Genomic DNA, 21,953 nt, shown 5'->3' with positions numbered 1-21,953 from the left:
GGGTATCCCAAAGATGTGCTGGGGAACCTCCGCCGGAAGTCCCCAAGTAAGGATTGCTTGCCAATTGCCTGGGAAGTTCAAATTTCCATTGGGCAATTGCCCTGCAATCGGAACCACTCGTAAGTATGATTTAAATCGCAAACTTTGGATGGTTCTGACTGTCTTACAGTGATAGTTACCCAGAAAAAGCTAGAAGAATTAAAACTACTTCAAACTCCTGGTTAGCTATAGTACTAAACCCTCATGCGACTCTCCCCACCCCTTCGACCCCCCCAAACACGGGACCCCCCTGACCCCGCCCACTGACCAGCCCCCCAATCACCCCCTCTGACCACGCGATCTCGACCCCCCCACTAACCATCTGACGCCCCTGACTAACCACCTGAAAACCCCCACTGACTACCCAACCTCCCTTCACTGACCACCTGACCAACCCCCACTGACCACCTGTTCCTCCACCCAGACCAACCACCCCCACTGACCACCTGAACACCCCTACTGACCACCAGAAACCCCCGCCGCTGACTACCCTTTACTTGATCCCCCCTCACTGGCCACCGGTCTGACCCTCCCCTGACCCCACGCCCCCCTGACCAACCGGCCCCCCCAACCGACTCCTCCCCAACCACCCCTAACTGTCTCCCCTATGAGCCACCGCACCCCCAAACAGCAGACCCTCCCGAATAACCCCCCCCACTGACCACCTGACCCCCTCTCCCCACCCTCCCCAATCCTACCCACTTCCCTTACAAACCCACCTTCTCCATGGCTTCTGAAAGCGGCTTTAAATTTACCTGCTTTACGGCAACTGGTGCCATAAAAAAGGGGGCGTGTCTTCCTCATCTCCAACTGTCCAGCCCTTGACTGAAGGCCTCAGGAGTGTGCTGCCCTACAAAGTTCCCACCTGGCCCGAGCCGGAAGGTCGGGCGAGAAAGGAGCAGCAGGTTTTCCAGGTAAGTAAATAGGAGCGGCATGGCAATCCAACTCTGATTGCCACTCCATGGAAGATGAGGCCTATTATAAAGTACTGCGGCCAAAAAGTAAAGAAACAGGTCCTTGAAGGTGCAGGTTCGTAACCCCAATTCGCTTGCTGAGTGCGTTTTGACACCAGAGCTTTTTAGTTGCCCAACATTCTTCAATTAAATATATTTGGTTAAAATTTAACGATTTGATGAGTAGCAAATGCAGCAACAGGTTCCAATTAAATGTTATAGAGACTTCTTCATCACCTACCTTTGAAGACCAACTTTTCACCTCCCTTATTGAACTCTTACCTAATTTATAGCTGTAATGGCATGAACAGAAATGTAAAAATTATTTTTTAAAATCCATGATGTACAAACTGATCTTATTCAAATAGGAATGGAACGACTATCGGCTAAGATGGGACCCAGGAAAATATGAAGGGATTGATAAACTCAGACTAGCTTCTCAGCATCTTTGGCTCCCTGATATAGTATTATATAACAAGTGAGTAATTCATCCATCATTTGGGAATTTGGTGCCATGAGGTAATTATGTATTCCATTTATAGTCTGTAAAACCTGTTTTACTGAATATGCGGATATAACGCTTCTTTTTCAACCTAAAGGGTAAAATGTAGATGCTGGGAATCTGAAATGTTTTGCCTGAAAAGTCAGGGGTGATTCTAGGATCTGGTGCTCTCCCAGGGGAGTGCCATTCCTTGGGAGTGTATCTGGGGAAATAATGGATTTTCAACTCTTGATTTTCTGAGATGTGCTGGTCAATGAGAGCTCCAATTCACAGACTCACCCTGTTCACCTGTTTTCAGATGCTGAATGATTTTAAATGTTCACCTTAAACATTAAACTAACACCTCACCCCCCACCCCCCCCACACTTTAACCTGACTACCCCCTGACCCAACTACCCAATCCTACCACCCGACTACCCCCCCAGACCCAACCTAACTAACCCCCAACTGGACTCCACAACCTGACGACCCCCTGGACCACCTGACTACCCCCCCACCGGCCCGCCAACCGGACCCGACTACCCATCCGACCCAACCACCCCCTGACCTAAACCGACCCGGCTACTTCCTTACCACCTCACTACCCACCCACCCACTTCACCCCCCCCCCCCCCCCGCCCCCGCCACCCATCTCACCCATCTACACACCTACCCATCTCACCCACCTGCCCACTCATTCTCCTATTCACTCACCCACCTACCCATCTACCCATCTCACCCAGCTACCCACTCGTCCACCTACTCACACCCACCCACTCACCTCACCCACCTGTCCACCTCACACCTAACCATTTACCCAGCTCACACATCTACCCACTTCACCCGCCTACCCACTTCATCCACCTACACACCCACCTGCCCACCTCATCAACCTCACTCACCTACCCACCCTCATCCTATCACCCATTCACAAACCCACACTCAAAGACTAGATCTTTGAACCTACCATACAGAATACAGCAGCTAGTGCTGTAAAAAGGGGGCATGTCCACTCCACCCCGACTCTACACTGCTCGCTGGAGTTAGAAGGGAGGTGCTGCACATTTCTCTGATAGTTGGGATCATAAGATCTTGGATGAAGTGCACAGGTCGGGAGAACCTTCGCGCACAGCGGCAGTACGCACAGCATCGCTGCTACTCGGAAGATTCGGGTCATACCACCCTGACTTGGAAACATACTGCTGTTATTTCATCGTTGCTGAGTGAAAAACCTGAAGTTCCCTACCTAACGACACTGTGGGAGCACCTTCACCACACAGACTACTGCAGTTCAAGAAGCAGTTAGGGGTGGACAATAAATGCTGGCCTTGCCAGCACCACCCAAACATAGCAAATTAATTGAAAAAAATCCACTGTGTACTTCCAGCATTTTCTGTTTTTATTTTAGTACTTTTTTGTAGATATGTAATGAATTTTTAATCTTTATTGACTTGCACTGTTGAGCCATCTTATTGATTTAATTGCGATATTGATAAAACTGCACTGTTGAATGCTGATGTGAACCATAGCTAACGAACGCAATTTAAATGTTTAAATCATTTCAATATGAGACCTATGTTACTCAGTATTTTTACATTTCATTTGTTGAATGCTGCCAGCTGACAATGGGAGGAGGAATATGAAGGGAAGGCAGTTACCTTCATCTCTCCACATCCCAAATACCTGCTCAGTATGTAGAGGTTGTGAGAAGGTATTCCTATGAGCCTCGTTGCTTTGATTCTTTGAAGGGGAAGGAAGAAATTTGGGGAACTATTCCCCTCTTTCCCCAACAGTTGACTCCAGGAGGTGGGAAATCTTAATGGCAATCAAGTCACTTCAGTCTTGTTCATGATCTTCTATTCTTTCTCAAGCATTCAAATGTTGAAGGCAGCACAGAAAAGAGCCACAAGGCTAATCCTCAGTGTTCGTGGTCTAAGTTATGAGAACAGACTGGAGAGACTTGGGCATTTTAGCCTGGAAAAAGGCATCTAATAGATAATCCCATAAAGGCCTATAAATAGGATTTCTCAAATTAATCAAGAATATGACTTTAAATTAAAAGGTGGAGTAGAACAAAAGGATACAACTACAAACTAGAGAACATTACTCTTAGGACAGATATCAGGAAATGTGGAAGGTGTGGAATGAATTTCCAGATAGGGGAAAAGCTTGGAATTGGTTGCCACCTTGGTGAGGAAGGCATCACGATTAATAGCTGAATCAGAGGGGGTAAAACTTCCTTTCGAGTCGTTTGACTCAAAAGCCTTTAGGTACAATGAAGGGGTAGCACAGTTTAATTAAAGTGGGTCTGATATGTAACATTCAGTGGGCTACACTATCCTTAATGGGTCACACAATGTGTTCCCCCCACAAACAGTGTCAGCAACAGGCAAAATACCAATGGAAGATTGCAGCTCCATGAGGTGAGGAATTTATTGCATTCCCCAAATTGTTTTGCGAACCCCTAGTCCTAAACAGTTCTTTTGTGCTTTTCCTTCACTCCCAGTGCTGATGGGACCTATGAGGTGTCTCTCTACACTAATGCAATCGTATACAACAACGGAAATGTGTTCTGGCTGCCTCCTGCCATCTACAAGAGTGCCTGCAGAATTGAAGTGAAACACTTCCCTTTCGACCAACAAAACTGTACTTTGAAATTTCGATCGTGGACTTATGATCACACTGAAATTGATTTAGTCCTAAGCAGTGATGTTGCGAGCAGGGACGACTTCAAGCCCAGTGGGGAATGGGATATTGTCTCTCTTCCAGGGAGAAGGAATGAGATTCCAACAGACCCAACTTATGTTGATATCACATATGATTTTATCATCAAGAGGAAACCATTATTTTATACCATTAACCTGATCATCCCCTGTGTGCTGATCACTTCTCTTGCAATTCTGGTGTTCTACTTGCCCTCTGATTGTGGCGAGAAAATAACTCTGTGCATTTCTGTTCTGCTGGCGCTAACTGTCTTCTTACTGCTCATCTCAAAGATTGTTCCGCCAACCTCACTGGATGTGCCCCTGATAGGCAAGTACCTGATGTTTACCATGGTCCTGGTTACCTTCTCAATAGTTACCAGCGTCTGTGTATTGAACGTCCACCATCGGTCACCCAGCACCCACACCATGCCCGAGTGGGTGAAGCAAATGTTTCTCAGAAAGCTGCCCGCCCTATTATTCATGAAGCGCCCTGAGAATCGAAGTATGAAGGACAGTATCGGAAAGAAGCAGTCGTCTGCTGGTACAGGTAGCAAGGCAGATCAAGCTGATGTTCAGACATGTTATGTGAATAAAAAGTCAGCAAAAAAACATGGCTGGCGGCTAGGAGATATGTCTGACAATCAAGATTTAAGAAAGAAGGGGTCAACAAAGATCGATACCAGTGTGCAAGAGGCAGTTGATGGTGTTAGATTCATAGCGGAGCATATGAAGAGTGAAGATGACGATCAGAGTGTGAGTTTATCCCTCTCTACCTCTTATTTTGACACTGAATGAAGCTAAAATGAGTGAACAGTGAAAAACAGACAAGTTAATGTTTCATTTTATGGATGTTTTAATTAAGGATTCATTTTCAGCATCAAGCCCTGCCGAATTTACAATATTGTTTTGCGCACAAGCTCAACAGGAAGAGAACAGTTGAAGTTTACAGCACAGGAGGAGCCCCTTCAGCTCAGTGTCTTTGTAGAAACGTTTTGTTAGACCAATCTAAAACTAATGCTATTGTCCTACTGGCTCTCCATGGCTTTGCTTCCAATATGCACACTGATAGCTATGTTGCAAAAACTTCATTGAGTGTACCTTAATAGATGCAGTGGTTGTGCACCAGTAACTTCCGACGGCAACCCATTTCATACTCTCATCTGCATATAAATGCATGTTCTAGCCTTTCTCCTTGCTTTCTTATTGACAGTTTTAAACTGACAACCCTTTAAAACTGACTCCCCAACCAGAGGAAATCGCTTTTCCAAATTCACACTATCACAAACCCCTCAGGATAAAAACAGCTATTCTATCTTCTCTTAGCCCTCTCTACCCCAAGGCAAATGACAAGTTTCAATGAGGATTTGTCATTGTGAAGGAGAGCCAAAAAACATGAACATTGTTTTCATCACAATGATATGATTTCTTAATTGCATTACTGTCTTACAATGCTTAAGAAGTCATTTCATCTCAGTGTTTAACAAACAAAAAGATGTACCAAAGATTCTAGAAGAGCTGTGTGGCCTTCAAACAAGCAGAACTTCACAGTCACATACCCTCCTGAGGTGAACCCTGTCACCAAATGCAGCCCTGCCCTGCCAGTCAGAAAACCGGGCACCTTCACCACCCCTTAGTTATAAATGATAAGAAGTCTGACCGCACCCTGTCCACTCAAAAAGGAATCATGCAATCACCTGACTTAAATGCTAGAAGGACAAGGGCAGCAGACACATGGGAACACCACTGCTTGGAAGTTCCCCCTCACCATCCTGACTATTGCTGCTTCTTCACTGTCACTGGGTCAAAATCCTGGAGCTCCCTCCCTAACAGCACTGCGGGTGTAACTACACCACATGGACCGCTGCAGTTCAAGAAGTCGGCTCACCACCACCTTCTCAAGGGCAATTAGGGATGGACAATAAATGCTGGCCTAGCCAGCGACGCCAACATCCCATGAATCACTACAAAAAAAGCTCACCCTTCCAAGACATTCCATAACAGAACTGAATTCTGCTACTAGCATCCCATCTCTCTCACTTATCTGAAATTTGACCAACTCGCACAGCTCCTAATGACTAAAGTCAACTTTCTCTGTTGCCTTACTGAGACCACAGAGCTCCAACCACCTTAGTGAGACATAAGAATATAGGAGCGGGAATAGGCTATTTGTCCCCTCAAGTCTGTTCTGCCATTCAACGAGATCATGACTGATCTGTGACCTGACTCCATTCACACACATATGCCCCATATCACTTAATACCTCTGACTAAAAAACTTTATTGATGTCAGTTTTAAAATTAATAATTGATCGGACATCAATTGCCATTTGCAAAAGAGAGTTCCAAACTTCTAGCACCATTTGTGTGAAAAAGTGTTTCCTAATTTAATTCTTAAATGGTCTGGCTCTAATCTTTTGACTATGACCCCTACTACTAGACTCTCCAGCTAGCAGAAATAATTTCTCCAAATTTACCCTAACTGTTCCCCTTAATATCTTGAAAACCTCAATCAACTCATGCTTAACCTTCTAAGATCCAGGGAGTACAACCCCAGTTTGTTTTACTTCTCCTCGCAGCTTAACCCTTGGAGTCCAGGTATCATTCTAGTAAAGAAAAACTGAAAATGCTGGATATGCTCAACAGGGTAGGCAGCATCAATTCTGATGTAAGGTCATTGACTTGAAACATTAACTCTGATTCTCTCTTCACAGATGCTGCCTGATCTGCAGAGGATTTCCAGCATTTTCTGTTTTTATTCCAGATTCCTAGAATCTGCAGTGTTTTGCTTTTGTATCATTCTGGTAAATCCACGCTCCAAACCGATTGGGCTGGATTTAGTTCTGCTGTTGCTGCCTCCTCTGGCAGGTGTGAAAGTGGTCAGGAATCTGGAGTGGGAAGGATGCGGCTGTTGGAACCTGCTCACATAGCCCCAAGCTCGCGAATATGGGTGACTCAGGCTTTCCACCGGATCACAGGTACAGGCGGCTCTGATGTTGGGAAGCCCACACCACCTGATCCCAGTGCAGGAGATGGCAGTATGTGTAAAGGGCAGACAGCCCTGTGTTAGAGCTACAGTTTGGCATGCACTCATTGCTATGCAGCATGGTTCCTCTGCGCTGCTGAGCTCCCCAACACTTGAGGATGAAGGAGTACAGGGTGAAGGATTTCCATAATGCCACAACCTCACCCTTTCTTTAAAAGCAGCCTCTGAAGTGTTGTCCCCTTAGGGACTCAGACCTTGATGCCACTTTAATGAGTGATCCCTCTGTCTCTCGGCTATGCACTGCCCCCTTATTTTTTGGACCCAAATACTTGTGGCATATGTACTTCCCATCTCATCCCTCAGAGTGTTAGATTATCAAGTTTCAACACGGAGAAAAGTTCTCCAAAAATAATCCACCGCCCTGTGACTTATGGTCCTGCAAGTCAAAAGGACCCTCACAGTGAGTCAGTTAAGCCACATTTAGGTTACTAGCTTTTAGTGGATGGGTTATTGAAGGCACAAGAGGCTTGTGTCAGTTTCACATAATCGGGGAGGCTGCATTAAATCTGGCGAATAAGATTTCAATTAAATGTAAGTGGTCTATTATGCATAAAGATGAGGTTCCCGTCACAACTCCTGCAATGTGTAACTCACCTCCTGACTACCCAAAGCCTGCCCAACGTCTACAAGGCACAAGTCAGGAGTGTGATGGAATACTCCCCACTGGCCTGGATGAGTGCAGCTCCCACAACACTCAAGAAGCTTGACACCATTCAGGACAAAGCAGCCCGCTTGATTGGTACCACATCCACAAACATTCACCCCCTCCATCACTGATGCACAGTGGCAACAGTGTTTATCATCTATAAGATGCACTGCAAGAATTCATCAAGGCTCTTTCGACAGCACCTTCCAAACCCACGACCACTGCCACCTAGAAGGATAAGAGCAGTAGATAGATGGGAACACCACCACCTGGAAGTTCCCCTCCAAGTCACTCACCATCCTTACTTGGAAATATACCGCCTTCACTGTTGCTGCGTCAAAATGTTAGAACTCCCTTCCTAACAGCACTGTGGGTGTACCTACACCACATGGACTGCAGCGGCTCAAAAAGGCAGCTCACCACCACCTTCTCAAGGGCAACTAGGGATGGGCAATAAATGCTGGCCCAGCCAGCGAAGCCCACATCCCGTGAATAAATAAAAAAATAATGGCCCCACACTCTTCTCTCACTCTCTCACTGTTAAAGGCCCCATTCTTCTCACACTCGCTTCCTGTAAATGACCATGCTGTTTCTCTTTCACTCTCACCCTGAAAAAAAATGAGGAGGAAAAGCCAGCTAGCTATTATTGTGGAATTACTGGAATCTTCCACACATAGGAGAGAGAGGTTTTAGGTCTTTTTCCTTTTAGGCTAGGAGCTATTCAGCTGCACTGCTTCTCACACAAATCTGATCACCTGGTCAGGAGCCAATTACAACGTTGTTGTCAGGCAGCTCCCTTGGTCCAGGACTCCTTTCCGGCACCATCCTGTCTTTCATGGCACACTCTGTGCCAGGACTGCAACTTTGTATATATCTCTCATCCTGTCCCAGTGGACGTGTCTTTCAACCTGCAGCCTTTGTAATTCTAATCCACAATCCAACCGAAAATAAACAGATATGTTCTTTACAACAGTCCCACGGAAATAAAAAGATATGTTCCTTACACACCTCCTTGCCCAATCACTTAACGAACCTATGTCCCTTTGCAGCCACTTTGCAACCTTCTCACCGATTACTTCCTCACCTAGATTTCTATCGTTAGAAAACCTGGATAGTTACATTCGGTCCCCTCATTCAAGTCATTAATATAGACTGTAAATAGCTGAAGCCCAAGCACTGATTCCTGTTGTTCACCAATCTGCAGTCCATGCTAATATATTACCCCCAATCCCCTGAGCCCTTTCTGCTGTAACAAGTTCTTTTGTGATACTTTATCAAATGCCTTCTGAATTTCCAAAAACACTACACCCACTAGTTCCACCTTATCTCCTGTGCCAGTCACACCATCAAAAAATTCTAATATATTTGTCAAACACAATTTCCCTTTCATAAAATCGCATTGATTCTGCCTAAATATATAGTGATTTTCTAATTCCCTGTTTGTGACATTCTTAATGTCTGTACAGGAAATTTGATAGCCCAGCAGTTTTTTTTCTGTTTAATTGGACACATTAGGAGAAGGGTAAGATAATATCCTGAGCTTTATTTCTAACCTTCAGAGAGCAACCCCCCCCCACCCCACCGTTACAATAGTTGATGTGCAATGGCATTCATGCTCTTCAAAGATGTTGGCTCTGCTGGAGCTTTCGCCTGTGGTTAAGACAGTAAGATTTCTTTACTCAATTATGTGACATTTTTAACTTTCTAATTCAATGCACTTCGCTGCTGGGGTAAACATTTACTCTGGGTGCTTGAGGGAGTTTGGGATTACTGCAGAAAGCTGTTTAATCTCCCTATAAATGTTTGTAGGCCAGAGTTACACCTGGAACAATACACATGCATTTTTATTTTTTTGTGAACTTCAGGTTAGTCAGTGATGTGAAGGTAACTCACTTCTATAATGTTCAAAAAGTAATCATCACCCAAAACAAAACTGTTTGTTACTTCTAAATCCAGATTTTGGTAGATTTAATCATATATCCCATAGATAGGAATTCTTGTTCCATCTGATCAGTAAGACAATTTGAGTTAACACAATGGGGGAAAAAAAATCACATCACGCTCAGCAAAGGAGCTGTTCATTATAAACACTAATAATCACAAAGTTGGCCCACATTTTCCTCCCAATTACTGTTTATCTTATGAGAGATTCATACTGGGTGATATGGGATAGTGGGTCAAGCGTTCCTTCACCATTGAGATTTTCCTCTACCTGAGCTCTGAAGTCACCTGCACTCACAGCAATCCTGCTCACATCATGCTTGTGATAACTAGGTGACCCTTTAATGAAGCCCATTCCATCACCATCCCTTGCGGTGTGCAAATTTGCTCCTGTGTTTCCCTCAAAAATAGTGACGACACCTCAAATAATTAATTGGTTGTAATGTGCTTTACAATGCTCCGAGCATTTAAAAGCACTTTATAAATGCAAATTCGTTCTTCTTTCCTGCTTAATATCTGTTGCCAGTCTCTAAGAATCAATAGCTATGTAAAAGATATGAAGCACCTTATCATGCATGTGAATGCATTCTAAACAAGGGGCTGCCGTGATAACCTTTGAAAGAACCTACAATCCAGTGCTATTCACAGGCCAGAGGAAAGTGCTGGCTGACTTGACTGGCAGTGGCTCATGACACCAGGTCAGAATTCAAGAATCCCCCCACCACTGAGCGATGGTTATGGTCACATTTTCACTGCGCAGACCATAGGAATTCTGAAGGCACGTATCAGACCCCTGGATAGATTTGGGGAAGGACCCTAAACAATCCTGCTAGGATCATAAAGTCATAGAATGATTATAGCACAGAAGGAGGCCATTCAGCCCATCAGAAATGTACTGGCTTTCTGCAAGAGTAATTTAGCTACCACCCTAATCCCATAACTCTGAAAACATTTTACTTGAGGTAATTATCCAATTCACTTTGGTTGTGTTGGCGATTTCAGACCTAAAAGTAGACCTAATGAAATTTCCACCTCATTATTCTGAAAGTGCAATGGCTGTTGTGCAACACACCTCCCCTACGAACCCCTCTTTTGTTGCTCCCCCAGATGTACCACAGCATAAAGAGGAGGAGGATCAGCAGCAAAAGGAACCTGGTCCAATTACGAGGATGAAAACTGGATCTCAGGCCTCACAAACGTTATTCGGGTGAACTGCTCCCTCAGGCACCCTCACGCATTTTATAACGCCGAGCGCCAGGCTGCTTAACTCCCCGGCAGGACCCTGAAAGGGCATCCCAAAGGGTGGGAGGGAAGAACGGGAGAGGGGCCGATCGCTGGATGACATCGACCCTTATGGGTGCTGTGGATTCAAGAGGAGCCCTCCTCCTCCTCCTCCTCCTGGCTGCACATCAAACCTAAGAAGAATGTAATCTATTTTTCTGGCGGTGGCTGATCACTCCACTCAGGGCAACTCAATTTTGTTGCAGGCTCGTAAAACAGTCCATAGGCACCTCATGAGCATATTAATGGCTGTTTTGGGCAGTCACCCGGGACACACAGCAACCAACTTCTGTGCAATAAGGTCTCACAAACAGCAATGAGATAATGAGTAGATTAATCCGTTTTTGTTTTAATTCATGTCTGGTAGCCAAGTTGTCAGAACCATTTTGATTTGCCAATTCTATTTATATTTTTTCTTGTCCTTGTGCCTTTCTTCCAATTTACCAATTTCCACCCAAATTTTTACTTTTACTGCCAAAGAGAATGGCAGCAATCTTTTTCATTGGCCCGAATTGAGCCTCTACTCTCAGCGTTCCGGCATTGTTGCTGGAGCACGAGGGAATTTTCAGTCTCATGGTGCATGAGGTGAAAGCAAAGTCAGCTCAGTGAAATGGAATTCCCTGGAGATACTTACGCTGTAAGGGTTAATTTGCTTGCATAAATAATGAGACTATCACCCAGATTTGCATAACCTTTTGAATTCATGTCTAAGATGCAAATTTCCAGCAGTCCCCAAGCAGCATAATATTAATATTTTATTAGCTCGCTTTTTATTTCTACTTCAGCACCAGAACATTTTATTTCTCACGCAGTGCCACAAAGCAGTAAGCCCGTAATGTTGCTGAACAATCCTTGTTCCCCTTCATGGGGTTGAAAGATGGGACAGTTTTTAAAATTCATTTATGGTATGTGGGCATCGCTGGCTAGGCCAGCATTTAGTGCCCATCCCTAACTGCCCTTGAGAAAGTGGTGGTGAGCTGCCTTCTTGAACCACTGCAGTCCATGTGATGTAGGTTCACCCACAATGCAGTTAAGGAGGGAGCTCTAGGATTTTAATCCTGCGACAGTGAAGGAACGGTGATATATTTCCAAGTCAGGATGGTGAGTGGCTTGGAGGGGAACTTCCAGATGGTAGTGTTCCCATCTATCTGCTGCCCTTGTCCTTCTAGATGGTAGTGGTCATGGGTTTGGAAGGTGCTGTCTAAGGAGGCTTGGTGTGTTCCTGCAGTGCATCTTGTAGATAGTACACACTGCTGCTACTGTGCATAGGTGGTGGAGGGAGTGATTGTTGTGGATGTGGTGCCAATCAAGCGGGCTGCTTTGTCCTGGACGGTGTCAAGCTTCTTGAGCGTTGTTGGAGCTGCACTTATCCAGGCAAATGGGGTGTATTCCATCACACTCCTAACTTGTGCCTTGCAGATGGTGACAGACTTTGGGGAGTCAAGAGGTGAGCTACTCACCAAAGGATTCCTAGCCTCTGACCTGCTCTTGTAGCCACAGTATTTATATAACTAGTCCAGTTCAGTTTCTGGTCAATGGTAACAACTAGGATGTTGAGGTGGGGGATTCAGTGATGGTAATACCACTGAATGTCAAGGGGCGATGGTTAGATTCTCTCTTGTTGGAGATGGCCATTGCCTGTGTGGCATGAGTGTTACTTGCCACTTGTCAGCACCAACTTGGATATTGTCCAGGTCTTGTTGCATTTAGACATGGACTGCTTGAGTATCTGAGGAGTCATGAATGCTGTTGAACATTGTACAATCATCAGCAAACATCCCCACTTCTGACCCTATGATGGAAGGAAAGTCATTGATGAAGCACCTGAAGATGGTTGAGCCAAGGGCACTACCCTGGGGAACTCCTGCAGTGATGTCCTGGAACTGAAATGATTGACCTCCAACAACGACAAACATCTTCCTTTGTACTAGGTATGACTCCAACCAGCAGAGAGTTTTCCCCCTGATTCCCATTGACTCCAGTTTTGCTAGGGCTCCGTGATGCCACACTCGGTCAAATGCGGCCTTGATGTCGCCCCACCTCTGGAGTTCAGCTCTTTTTTCCGTGTTTGATACAAGGATGTAATGATGTCAATACCTGACCTGGCGGAACCCAAACTGAGCATCAGTGAGCAGGTTATTGCTAAGCAAGTGCTGCTTGATAGCACTGTTGATGACCCCCTCCATCACTTTACTGATGACCAAGAGTAGACTGATGGGGCGGTAATTGGTCCTGTTGGATTTGTCCTGCTTTTATGTGTACAGGACATACCTGGGCAATTTTCCACATTGCCAGGTGGATGCCAGTGTTGTAGCTATACTGGAACAGCTTGGGGCAGCGGCAGGTTCTAGAACACAAGTCTTCAGTGCTACTGCCGGAATATTGTCAGGGCCCATAGCCTTTGCAGCATCCAGTGCCTTCAGCTGTTTCTTGATATCACATGGAGTGAATCAAATTGGTTGAAGACTGGCATCTGTGACGCTGGGTACCTTTGGAGGAGGCCAAGATGGATCATCCACTCGGCGCTTCTGGCTGAAGATCGTTGCAAATGTTTCAGCTTTATCTTTTTCACTGATGTGCTGGGCTCCCCCATCATTGAGGACGGGGATATTTGTGGAGTTGCCACCTCCAGTGAGTTGTTTAATTGTCCACCACCTTTCATGACTGATATGGCAGGATTGCAAGAGCTTAGATCTGGTCCATTGGTTGTGGAATTGCATACTGTAGCCTCCTAGTCTTTTAAACCTATTGTACTATTTATCAAGTAGTCAGCAGCAGTTCCTTTCAGATCACTCTTAAAAGAATGTGCTGGATTGGTAGAATATTGGCCCTGAATTTCAATTGGACCAGAGAAGATGGAGAGTAGGTGCCTTGCCCATCTGGGTGCTGGTATATTGGCTATAACCCAGTTCCACTAGGTGTCTGCCCCATACAGGAAGGACAGGAAGCTCTGGTCCACAGACAACAGATGCATATTTCACCCAACATCCAGTGTACACCCCATTCCCCCCATCAACACCCTTCGACCTTGGAGAGTTGGTGTGCATTTGGTTGAGGCCCTTGGAAAGGCCCCTGTCACTTGCCAAGTCTAGTAATCAACAGTATGAATGTTTCAGAGCCACAGACAACATTGGACTATTTTGAAAACTGTTTGTTTCCATACCTTGCTCGGCCCCTGACCTGATTTTGGAACAATTTGACGGCATTCTGGTTTCCTGGCTGGTGTCAGAGCGGAGCACAAACTGTACCAATCACATCACCTAAGTGGCCTTAAGTGGCCATTACTTGGCCAGGCGGGCTAATTGGAGCCTAACCCACACCTCCCAACTGCCCCTCCCCCCACATTATGGGGACCATGTCAGGGGTGGATGGGTAACCGGTGAGTTATCTATCTATCATGTTTTGCTTGCCTCCCACACACCGAAAACACGCTCAGTGGGGGAACCTAAAATCCAACCCTAAGTATCTTGTGCAATGATTGGCAAAAACAAGTCAATTTCTAAATACATATCCAGTCTTCTGAAGCAATTAATCTGTCATGCCATGCTCGTGTGCTGGAAACTATGCCTTAATATTAACCCCCACCCACCACCACTGCCCCATCCTGCCTAGAGCAGGTGAGAGAGGGTCGAGGTGGTTAAAGAATTAAATATAGGGAAGGGAGCCCCAGTGCAAGTGCCCATTGCCTTATTTACATGAACAGGTATCGGGGAGTTTGAGTGTCCTGCTGTATAGAAGTTTACAATTCATTAACATAATTAAATCAGCTCTGATGGAGCTGTTGGGAGTCCTACTTAAACTTCAATGGTTTCCCAGGGTTCAGTAAGTCTGGCAGTGAAAGGCAGATGGGAGCTGCCACCCACCCCGGGTCATGTTTTTTGCAGTATGTCTTGTGGGCCAGGAAGGGAAGGAGTGTTCTGCCCAAACCCTCAAGGAAGCTTTCAGCCTCCAGGCTACTGCTCATGGCCTCTCTCCCCCAATAAACAAGGAACATCCACTGGTACCCAGCCGTTAGTGTATGGTCCAACCCTCCCACCAGGTGCTAGGTGGCAAACATAGTAACAAGATGCTAACAAGGCCCTGCCATTAATTTCAGCAGGACTCTGCATTTCCAGCCTTGGGGGGTTCATCCGACATTTCTAGGCTCATCAATACCCTCCCCCCACCCTCCCATAAACATCGGGGCCACTGGATCTCAGGAAGGAATCAGCTGAATTGTGTTTTAGATTGGTGTCAACTTCCTTTGTGTGAGGATGAAGTATCATGAATTTTCACAGCGCCTTTTTATGATCTCAAGACATTCCAAAGCACCTTATATCTAAAGAGGTGATTTTGAAGTATAAACACTTAAGAAATGGAGAAAAATTGGCATGGCAATTTGTGCACTAAGATGCCACAAACAGCAACTGATAATAACCAGATAATCTGTTTTAGTGATGGTGGTTGGACGATAAGTATAAACCAGGGCACCAGGGATAACCCCCTTGCTCTTCTTCAAAATAGTTCCATGGGATCTTTTGCATCCCCCTCAGGAGGAAGATGGAGCCTCAGTTTAATGTTTCCTTCAAATGATGGCACCTCCGAAAGTGAATCACTCTCTTTAACACCGTGCCGCAGTGTCAGATGGATTATGGTCCTGTTATGGCACAGCCAATGGTAAATGCTGAGTTGTTCAAATCCCAATGGGAAACTTGAAACAACTTGTTTTTCAATTTGTATAACTTGTGAGATGCGTGCCTGAATTCAATAGTAATAAGATGACCAAGTCTTATAGGTTTTTACAAAACTAGATTAAACATTTATTAATAGAAGAAATGACTTTACATACATAGATAGATCTACAAATTACGACTATAATTGCTAAATCCCCTAATCAATCTAACTCCCAGTTACACTTTCATTAAGGCAACAGTAAGACACTTAGATTTTAAAAGACCCAGGCAAAGAAACATGATACCCTGAACAAGTTGAATTCCAAGTGAGATTTCTTAACTTAAGTCCTTTGAGGACAGCAGCTTGAGGCATAGGTGATGAAGGCTTTTCACACTTGTAAGATCTTAAAAATGCCTACCCTTACACACAGCCCTTGCTCCTTCTTTATACATATCTTCCTCTTTGAATGCAAATGGCCATTGTTCCACTATGTCGTTGGACTTTATCTCCCTGATAATAAAACCTTATCATAGCATTAAGTTTTAGCAGTAATCTTTGGGAAAAATAAACACATGTTCTAAACTTCACCTGGCTCGGTGACATATTTCAGCACTCCTTTGAAAACAATCTAGTCTGGTTTATTTCAAAATGCAAATGTTCCCTTGACACCCATGTTTCTAAACGTCCCCATGTTTACCTAATTAACATTTCAAACCTAACCTCTCTTCTTAGATCAAAGCGCCCAGACTAGCTGCCTCTAATTTAGTTAAATTTCACATGCAACACACAAGCACACATAGATACATCCCACTATTACTGTATTTTACAATAAATCCAATAGCATTATGAGAATTATTACATCTTCCTGGCAGTCCATTAAGAATTGACATCTGGAAAAACTCAGCAGGTCTGGCAGCATCTGCTGAGAGGAACACAGTCAACTGTGTTCCTCTCCGCAGATGCTGCCAGACCTGCTGAGTTCTTCCAGGTATTTTTATTTTTGTTTTGAATTTCCAGCATCCGCAGTTTTTTGCTTTTATCTTAGTGTTAACTGTGTTCCTCTCCGCAGATGCTGCCAGACCTGCTGAGTTTTTCCAGGTATTTTCATTTTGGATTTGCAGCATCCGCAGTTTTTTGCTTTTATCTTAGTGTTAACTGTGTTCCTCTCCGCAGTTGCTGCCAGACCTGCTGAGTTTTTCCAGGTATTTTTATTTTTGTTTTGGATTTCCAGCATCCGCAGTTTTTTGCTTTTATCTAAGAATTGACATCTGTTGTGCTTTAGTTGGAGTAATGTATAGGCACATTAAGCAATTGGGATTATGTCATAAATTGAGCGAATAACTCCAGTAGACGGCAAAGGTTTCCTTGTCCCTGTCCTTCCCGGGACGAAAAAACAGTAAAAAGTGGAAAATAAGAATACTGACTGAACTGGTCTTGTGTGGCTTAAAATGGAGCACCAGTAAAAACTGTGAAATAAGAGTACTGGTCTGAACTGTTTGTTTTCTATCTGGGTTGTAAGATGTTCCAAATTGTGCTACTCACATTATAGATGGAGTTCATAGAGACTAGTCTTATTCTGCTTTTTTGGCATTTTTGCCCTGCTAATGGGTGTTACAGCAGATTGTGACTAGCAAAGCTTATAAGAAAACTGTGTGATTTGAATTACATGCTATTATCCTACATGTGTAAAAAGGTATAGTGGCATAGCTTTTCAAAGTGCAATAAATTTGAATAGTCTACATGTAATTTTATCTACAGATGATAGAGTTATGTTAGCATCATATTTAAGTTGTAGGGCCTAGGGTAACAATTTGAAGATTCCAACCACACTCGATGCTCGACACCATGCAGGACGAAGCAACCACAGACCATAAGACATAGGAGCAGAAGTAGGCCATTCGACCCATCAAGTCTGCTCCGCCATTCAATGAGATCATGGCTGATCTGATAACCCTAAACTCTGCTTTCCTGCCCTTTCCCCATAACCCTTGATTCGCTTACTGATTAAAACTCTGTCGATCTCTGCTTTGAATATACTTAACAACCCAACCTCTACAGCCCTCTGCAGTAAAGAAGTCCACAAATTCACTACCTTCTGAGAGAACAAATTCCTCCTCATCTCTGCATAAATGGGTGACCCCTTACTCTGAGATAATGCCCTCTGGTCCTAGGCTCTCCCACAAGGGGAAACAACCTCTCAGCGTCTACCTTGTCAAGCCCCCTAAGAATCTTATATGTTTCAATAAGGTCGCTTCTCATTCTTCTAAACTCCAATGAGTACAGGCCCAACCTACTCAACCTCTCCTCATAAGAAAATTCCTCCATCCCCAGGATCAACCTAGTGAACCTTCACTGGGCTGCCTCCAATGCCAGTATATCTTTCCTTAGATTAGGGGACCAAAACTGTTCATAATATTCTAGGCGTTGCCTAAAATTGTGCCTTATATAGTTTTAGCAAGGCTTCCCTATATTTATACTCCATTCCCTTTGAAATAAAGGCCAACATTCCATTTGCCTTCCCTATTACCTACTGAACTTGGATGCTAGCATTTTGTGATTCATGCACGAGGACCCCCAAATCCCTCTGTTCGGCAGCTTTCTGCAGTCTTTCTCCATTTAAATAATATTCAGCTCCTCGATTCTTCCTGCCAAAGTGCATAACTTCACATTTTCCCACATTATATTCCATCTGCCAAGTTTTTGCCTACTCACTTAACCTGCCTATATCACTCTGTAGACTCTTTGTATCATCCTCACCACTTGCCTTCCCATCTATTTTTGTGTCATCTACAAACTTGGTGATCGTACATTCACTTCCCTCATCCAAGTTATTAATATATATTGTGAATAATTGTGGCCCCAGCACTAATCCCTGTGGCACTCCACTAGTTGCAGGTTGCCATCCTGAAAATGTCCTCCTTATTCCAACTCTCTGTCTTCTATTAGTTAGCCAATCCTCTATCTATGCTAATATACTACCCCCGACACCATGGGCTCTTATCTTATTAAGTAGCCTTATGTGCGGTACCTTATCAAACGCCTTTTGGAAATCCAAATATATTACATCCACTGGTTCCCCTTTATCTATCCTGCTTGTTAACTCCTCAAAGAATTCTAATAAATTTGTTAGGCATGATTCCCCCTTCATGGAGCCATGCTGACTCTGATTATATTAGGCATTTCTAAATGCACTGCTATTACATCCTTTATAATAGACTGTAACATTTTCCCACTTGATTGGCACCCCATCCACAACCTTCAAGATGTACTCCCTCCATCAGCGATTCACAGTGACAGCAGTGTGCACCATCAACACTTTCCAAACTCACGACCTCCACCACCTAGAAGAAGAAAGGCAGCAAATGAATGGGAACACCACCGCCTGCAAGTTCCCTCCAAGTCACAAACTATCCTGACTTAGAACAATGACGCTGTTCCTTCACTGTTGCTGGGTCAAAACCCTGGAACTCCCTCCCTAACAGCACTGTGGATGTACCAACATCACATGGACTGCAGTAGTTCAAGAAGGCAGCTCATCATCACCTTCTCAAGGGCAGTTAGGGGTCGGTAATAAATGCTGGCCTAGCCAGCGACACCCACATACCATGGACAAATAAAAAAACACAAGTTCAAATCCTGTCATGGAGGCTTGGAATTTGAATTAAAATTTAAATAAATTATTGAATTAAAAAGCTAGTCACCAATAATAATGACCATGAAGCTCTCAAATTGCGCTAAAAACCCACCGAGTTCACTTATGCCCTTTAGGGAAGGAAATCTGTCATCCTTACCTAGTCTGGTCAACATGTGACTCCAGATTCATAGCAATGTGGTTGATGATTAAATGAACTCTGAAATGGCCTAGCAAGCTACTCAGATGTATTTAAGAATGCAGCTTACCATTACCTTCTCAAGGGCAATCAGGAATGGGCAGCAAATTTGTGGTCTTGCCAGCAATGACCCTATCCAATGAATGAATGTGTAAAAATGATAATGTATCACACACACAATCATTACACACAGTACAACATTCCCCATTTTCCATTGGTTTCAATGGAAATGGCAGAGAGTTTTAATGACTGGCTAAGTCAATATCAGCCATATTATTTCATTGCCCAAAGTCAGAATGGGCCCTGGTGTGATTTAAGCCATGAAATTTAGAGAATGGATACAGATTGGGATCATCAGTGAAAGATTGGAAAGTCTGGATGATGTGCTGGACATCATTTCTATAACAAAGGACCAAGAAAGAATCTAGATACCAGTGCATTCTGTACAGTATTTCCTTGTTAACATTTTAATGAACTATATTTCTACATTTATCGATCTTTGTTTTTCAGATCATTGAAGACTGGAAATATGTCGCTATGGTTATCGACCGGCTGTTTTTGTGGATATTTGTGCTTGTGTGTGTAGTTGGCACACTGGGACTCTATCTTCAACCTTTATTTCAAAATCACGCCTCACCAGATACATTTTCTGATACAGAATAGTTATTCATTTGTTCTTCCATGTGTAATTTTCCACATTTCAAAGACAGTGAATATGAGACAACAAACACGCATGTGTCGTTTACAGATACACAGCAAAAGTGAACTGCAACTTTGAATCACGTGTGATGCTAGTCACCATTTCATTTAAACACTGCTGCATGTTCATCTGAAAAATTAACTCAAATAGGTATAGTTGCCCTCTCTAGATCCCATTTCTCTGAATTGTTTAGGGTACAGATACACCACTGGTACAACAGCAATTGGCTCAACTGACTCTTGTTTAACATTTTTCAATGTTACTGGAGTGTCGCACTTAGTGGCTTGGGTGTCCATGATTGCCTGATTAGTGTTATGTTTGATTCAAATATTTCCACTTAAACAGGGAAAAATATGACAAAAAGCAAATACAAAATGCTGATGGCATATGATGTTGTAGCAATCATCATCCCTCCTTAACCCTTAACTCCGTATTCTACACCAAAAGTTTTCATTTCAACCTAATGACCTCTTTAGTATTGAATTTTGATTAGGGTACTATCTTCATGTAAACTTAATTGACAAAATCCTTAGGGAGGAAGACTTGTAGATTGAAGATGTGTATGTACCTTTGATCTAGATGTCATGTGCAATTCATGCTATGCTTCTTTGTAACTTCATTGGTGCCATTACATTGCTTGTTTGTGAGCATTTTGCATAAACACAGGTACTTTTAAATGAGTTTGAATTCAACTACCCATGAAAATCACAGTAGAAGCCTGTACGGTCCAAGTTATGAGGTATGCCTACAATTCTGCGTTATTGTCACCATGAGTGTAACAGATATTTGCTAAAAACCTTTAAAAATGTGTTGAATATATTGTGACTCAATGAGGCATTGGAAACAAACATCAATAAAAGCTTCTGCTTTCAAACACTATATGTACATTGACCTGTTCAGCTCCTTCCCCTGAATTGTCAAATTATTATGTTCTTATTGCCATGAGTTCCACCTGACATGTTTTGAGGAAAATTTGAATTGCTGTTTACAAAGATCTCAGTCATACAGATTAAATCAGCAAAAAAAAAATCAGCACAAATTAGTGATCAAACCTCAGAGTTTCCAGATGTATGTTTCAATACCAGACTGGACTGAGCATGTACATATTAAGCTAAAACAAAAACAGAATTACCTGGAAAAACTCAGCAGGTCTGGCAGCATCGGTGGAGAAGAAAAGAGTTGACGTTTCGAGTCCTCTTGACCCTTCAACAGAACTGAGTAATATTAGGAGAGGGGTGAAATATAAGCTGGTTTAAGGTTGGGGGGGTGGGGGGGCGGGATGGGGGGAGAGAAGTTGGCGGGGGGGGGTGGGGATGGGGGGGAGAGAAGTTGGGGGGGGTGGTTGTAGGGACAAGCAAGCAGTGATAGGAGCAGATAATCAAAAGATGTCACAGACAAAGGAACAAAGAGGTGTTGAAGGTGGTGATATTATCTAAACGAATGTGCTAATTAAGAATGGATGGCAGGACACTCAAGGTACAGCTCTAGTGGGGGTGGGGTGGAAAGACTAACAGGGCATTAAAGGTATAGATTTAAAAATAATGGAATTATTTTTAATAATTAGTACATATTAAGCTATTGGTTTCATATATACTTGCTTATTGCTCCCAGTCCATCTTCAGCCCTTTTTAACTACAATCCTAAGGCTGCATGATATGCTCTGTACAGATTCACCAAAGCCG

General features: G+C 43.8%; 1 protein-coding gene across 1 annotated transcript in view; it reads left to right on the top strand.

Annotated features, from left to right (window-relative positions):
- The window catches only part of LOC144699630 (neuronal acetylcholine receptor subunit beta-4-like), a 56,606-nt gene extending 35,456 nt beyond the window's left edge, over positions 1 to 21,150 (top strand). The window contains exons 4-6 of the mRNA XM_078570711.1: positions 1,361 to 1,470; positions 3,980 to 4,931; positions 20,082 to 21,150. Coding sequence (XP_078426837.1) covers positions 1,361 to 1,470; positions 3,980 to 4,931; positions 20,082 to 20,234 — 1,215 coding nt within the window. The 3' untranslated portion in view covers positions 20,235 to 21,150. The remainder of the gene's footprint in view (positions 1 to 1,360; positions 1,471 to 3,979; positions 4,932 to 20,081) is intronic.
- Positions 21,151 to 21,953: the final 803 nt, after the last annotated feature.

Source organism: Cetorhinus maximus, chromosome 2 (assembly GCF_964194155.1).
Source record: "Cetorhinus maximus chromosome 2, sCetMax3.hap1.1, whole genome shotgun sequence".
Classification (NCBI taxonomy): Eukaryota; Metazoa; Chordata; class Chondrichthyes; order Lamniformes; family Cetorhinidae; genus Cetorhinus; species Cetorhinus maximus.
Note: the sequence above shows the minus strand (reverse complement) of the source record. Positions and strands in the feature narration are given on the sequence as shown.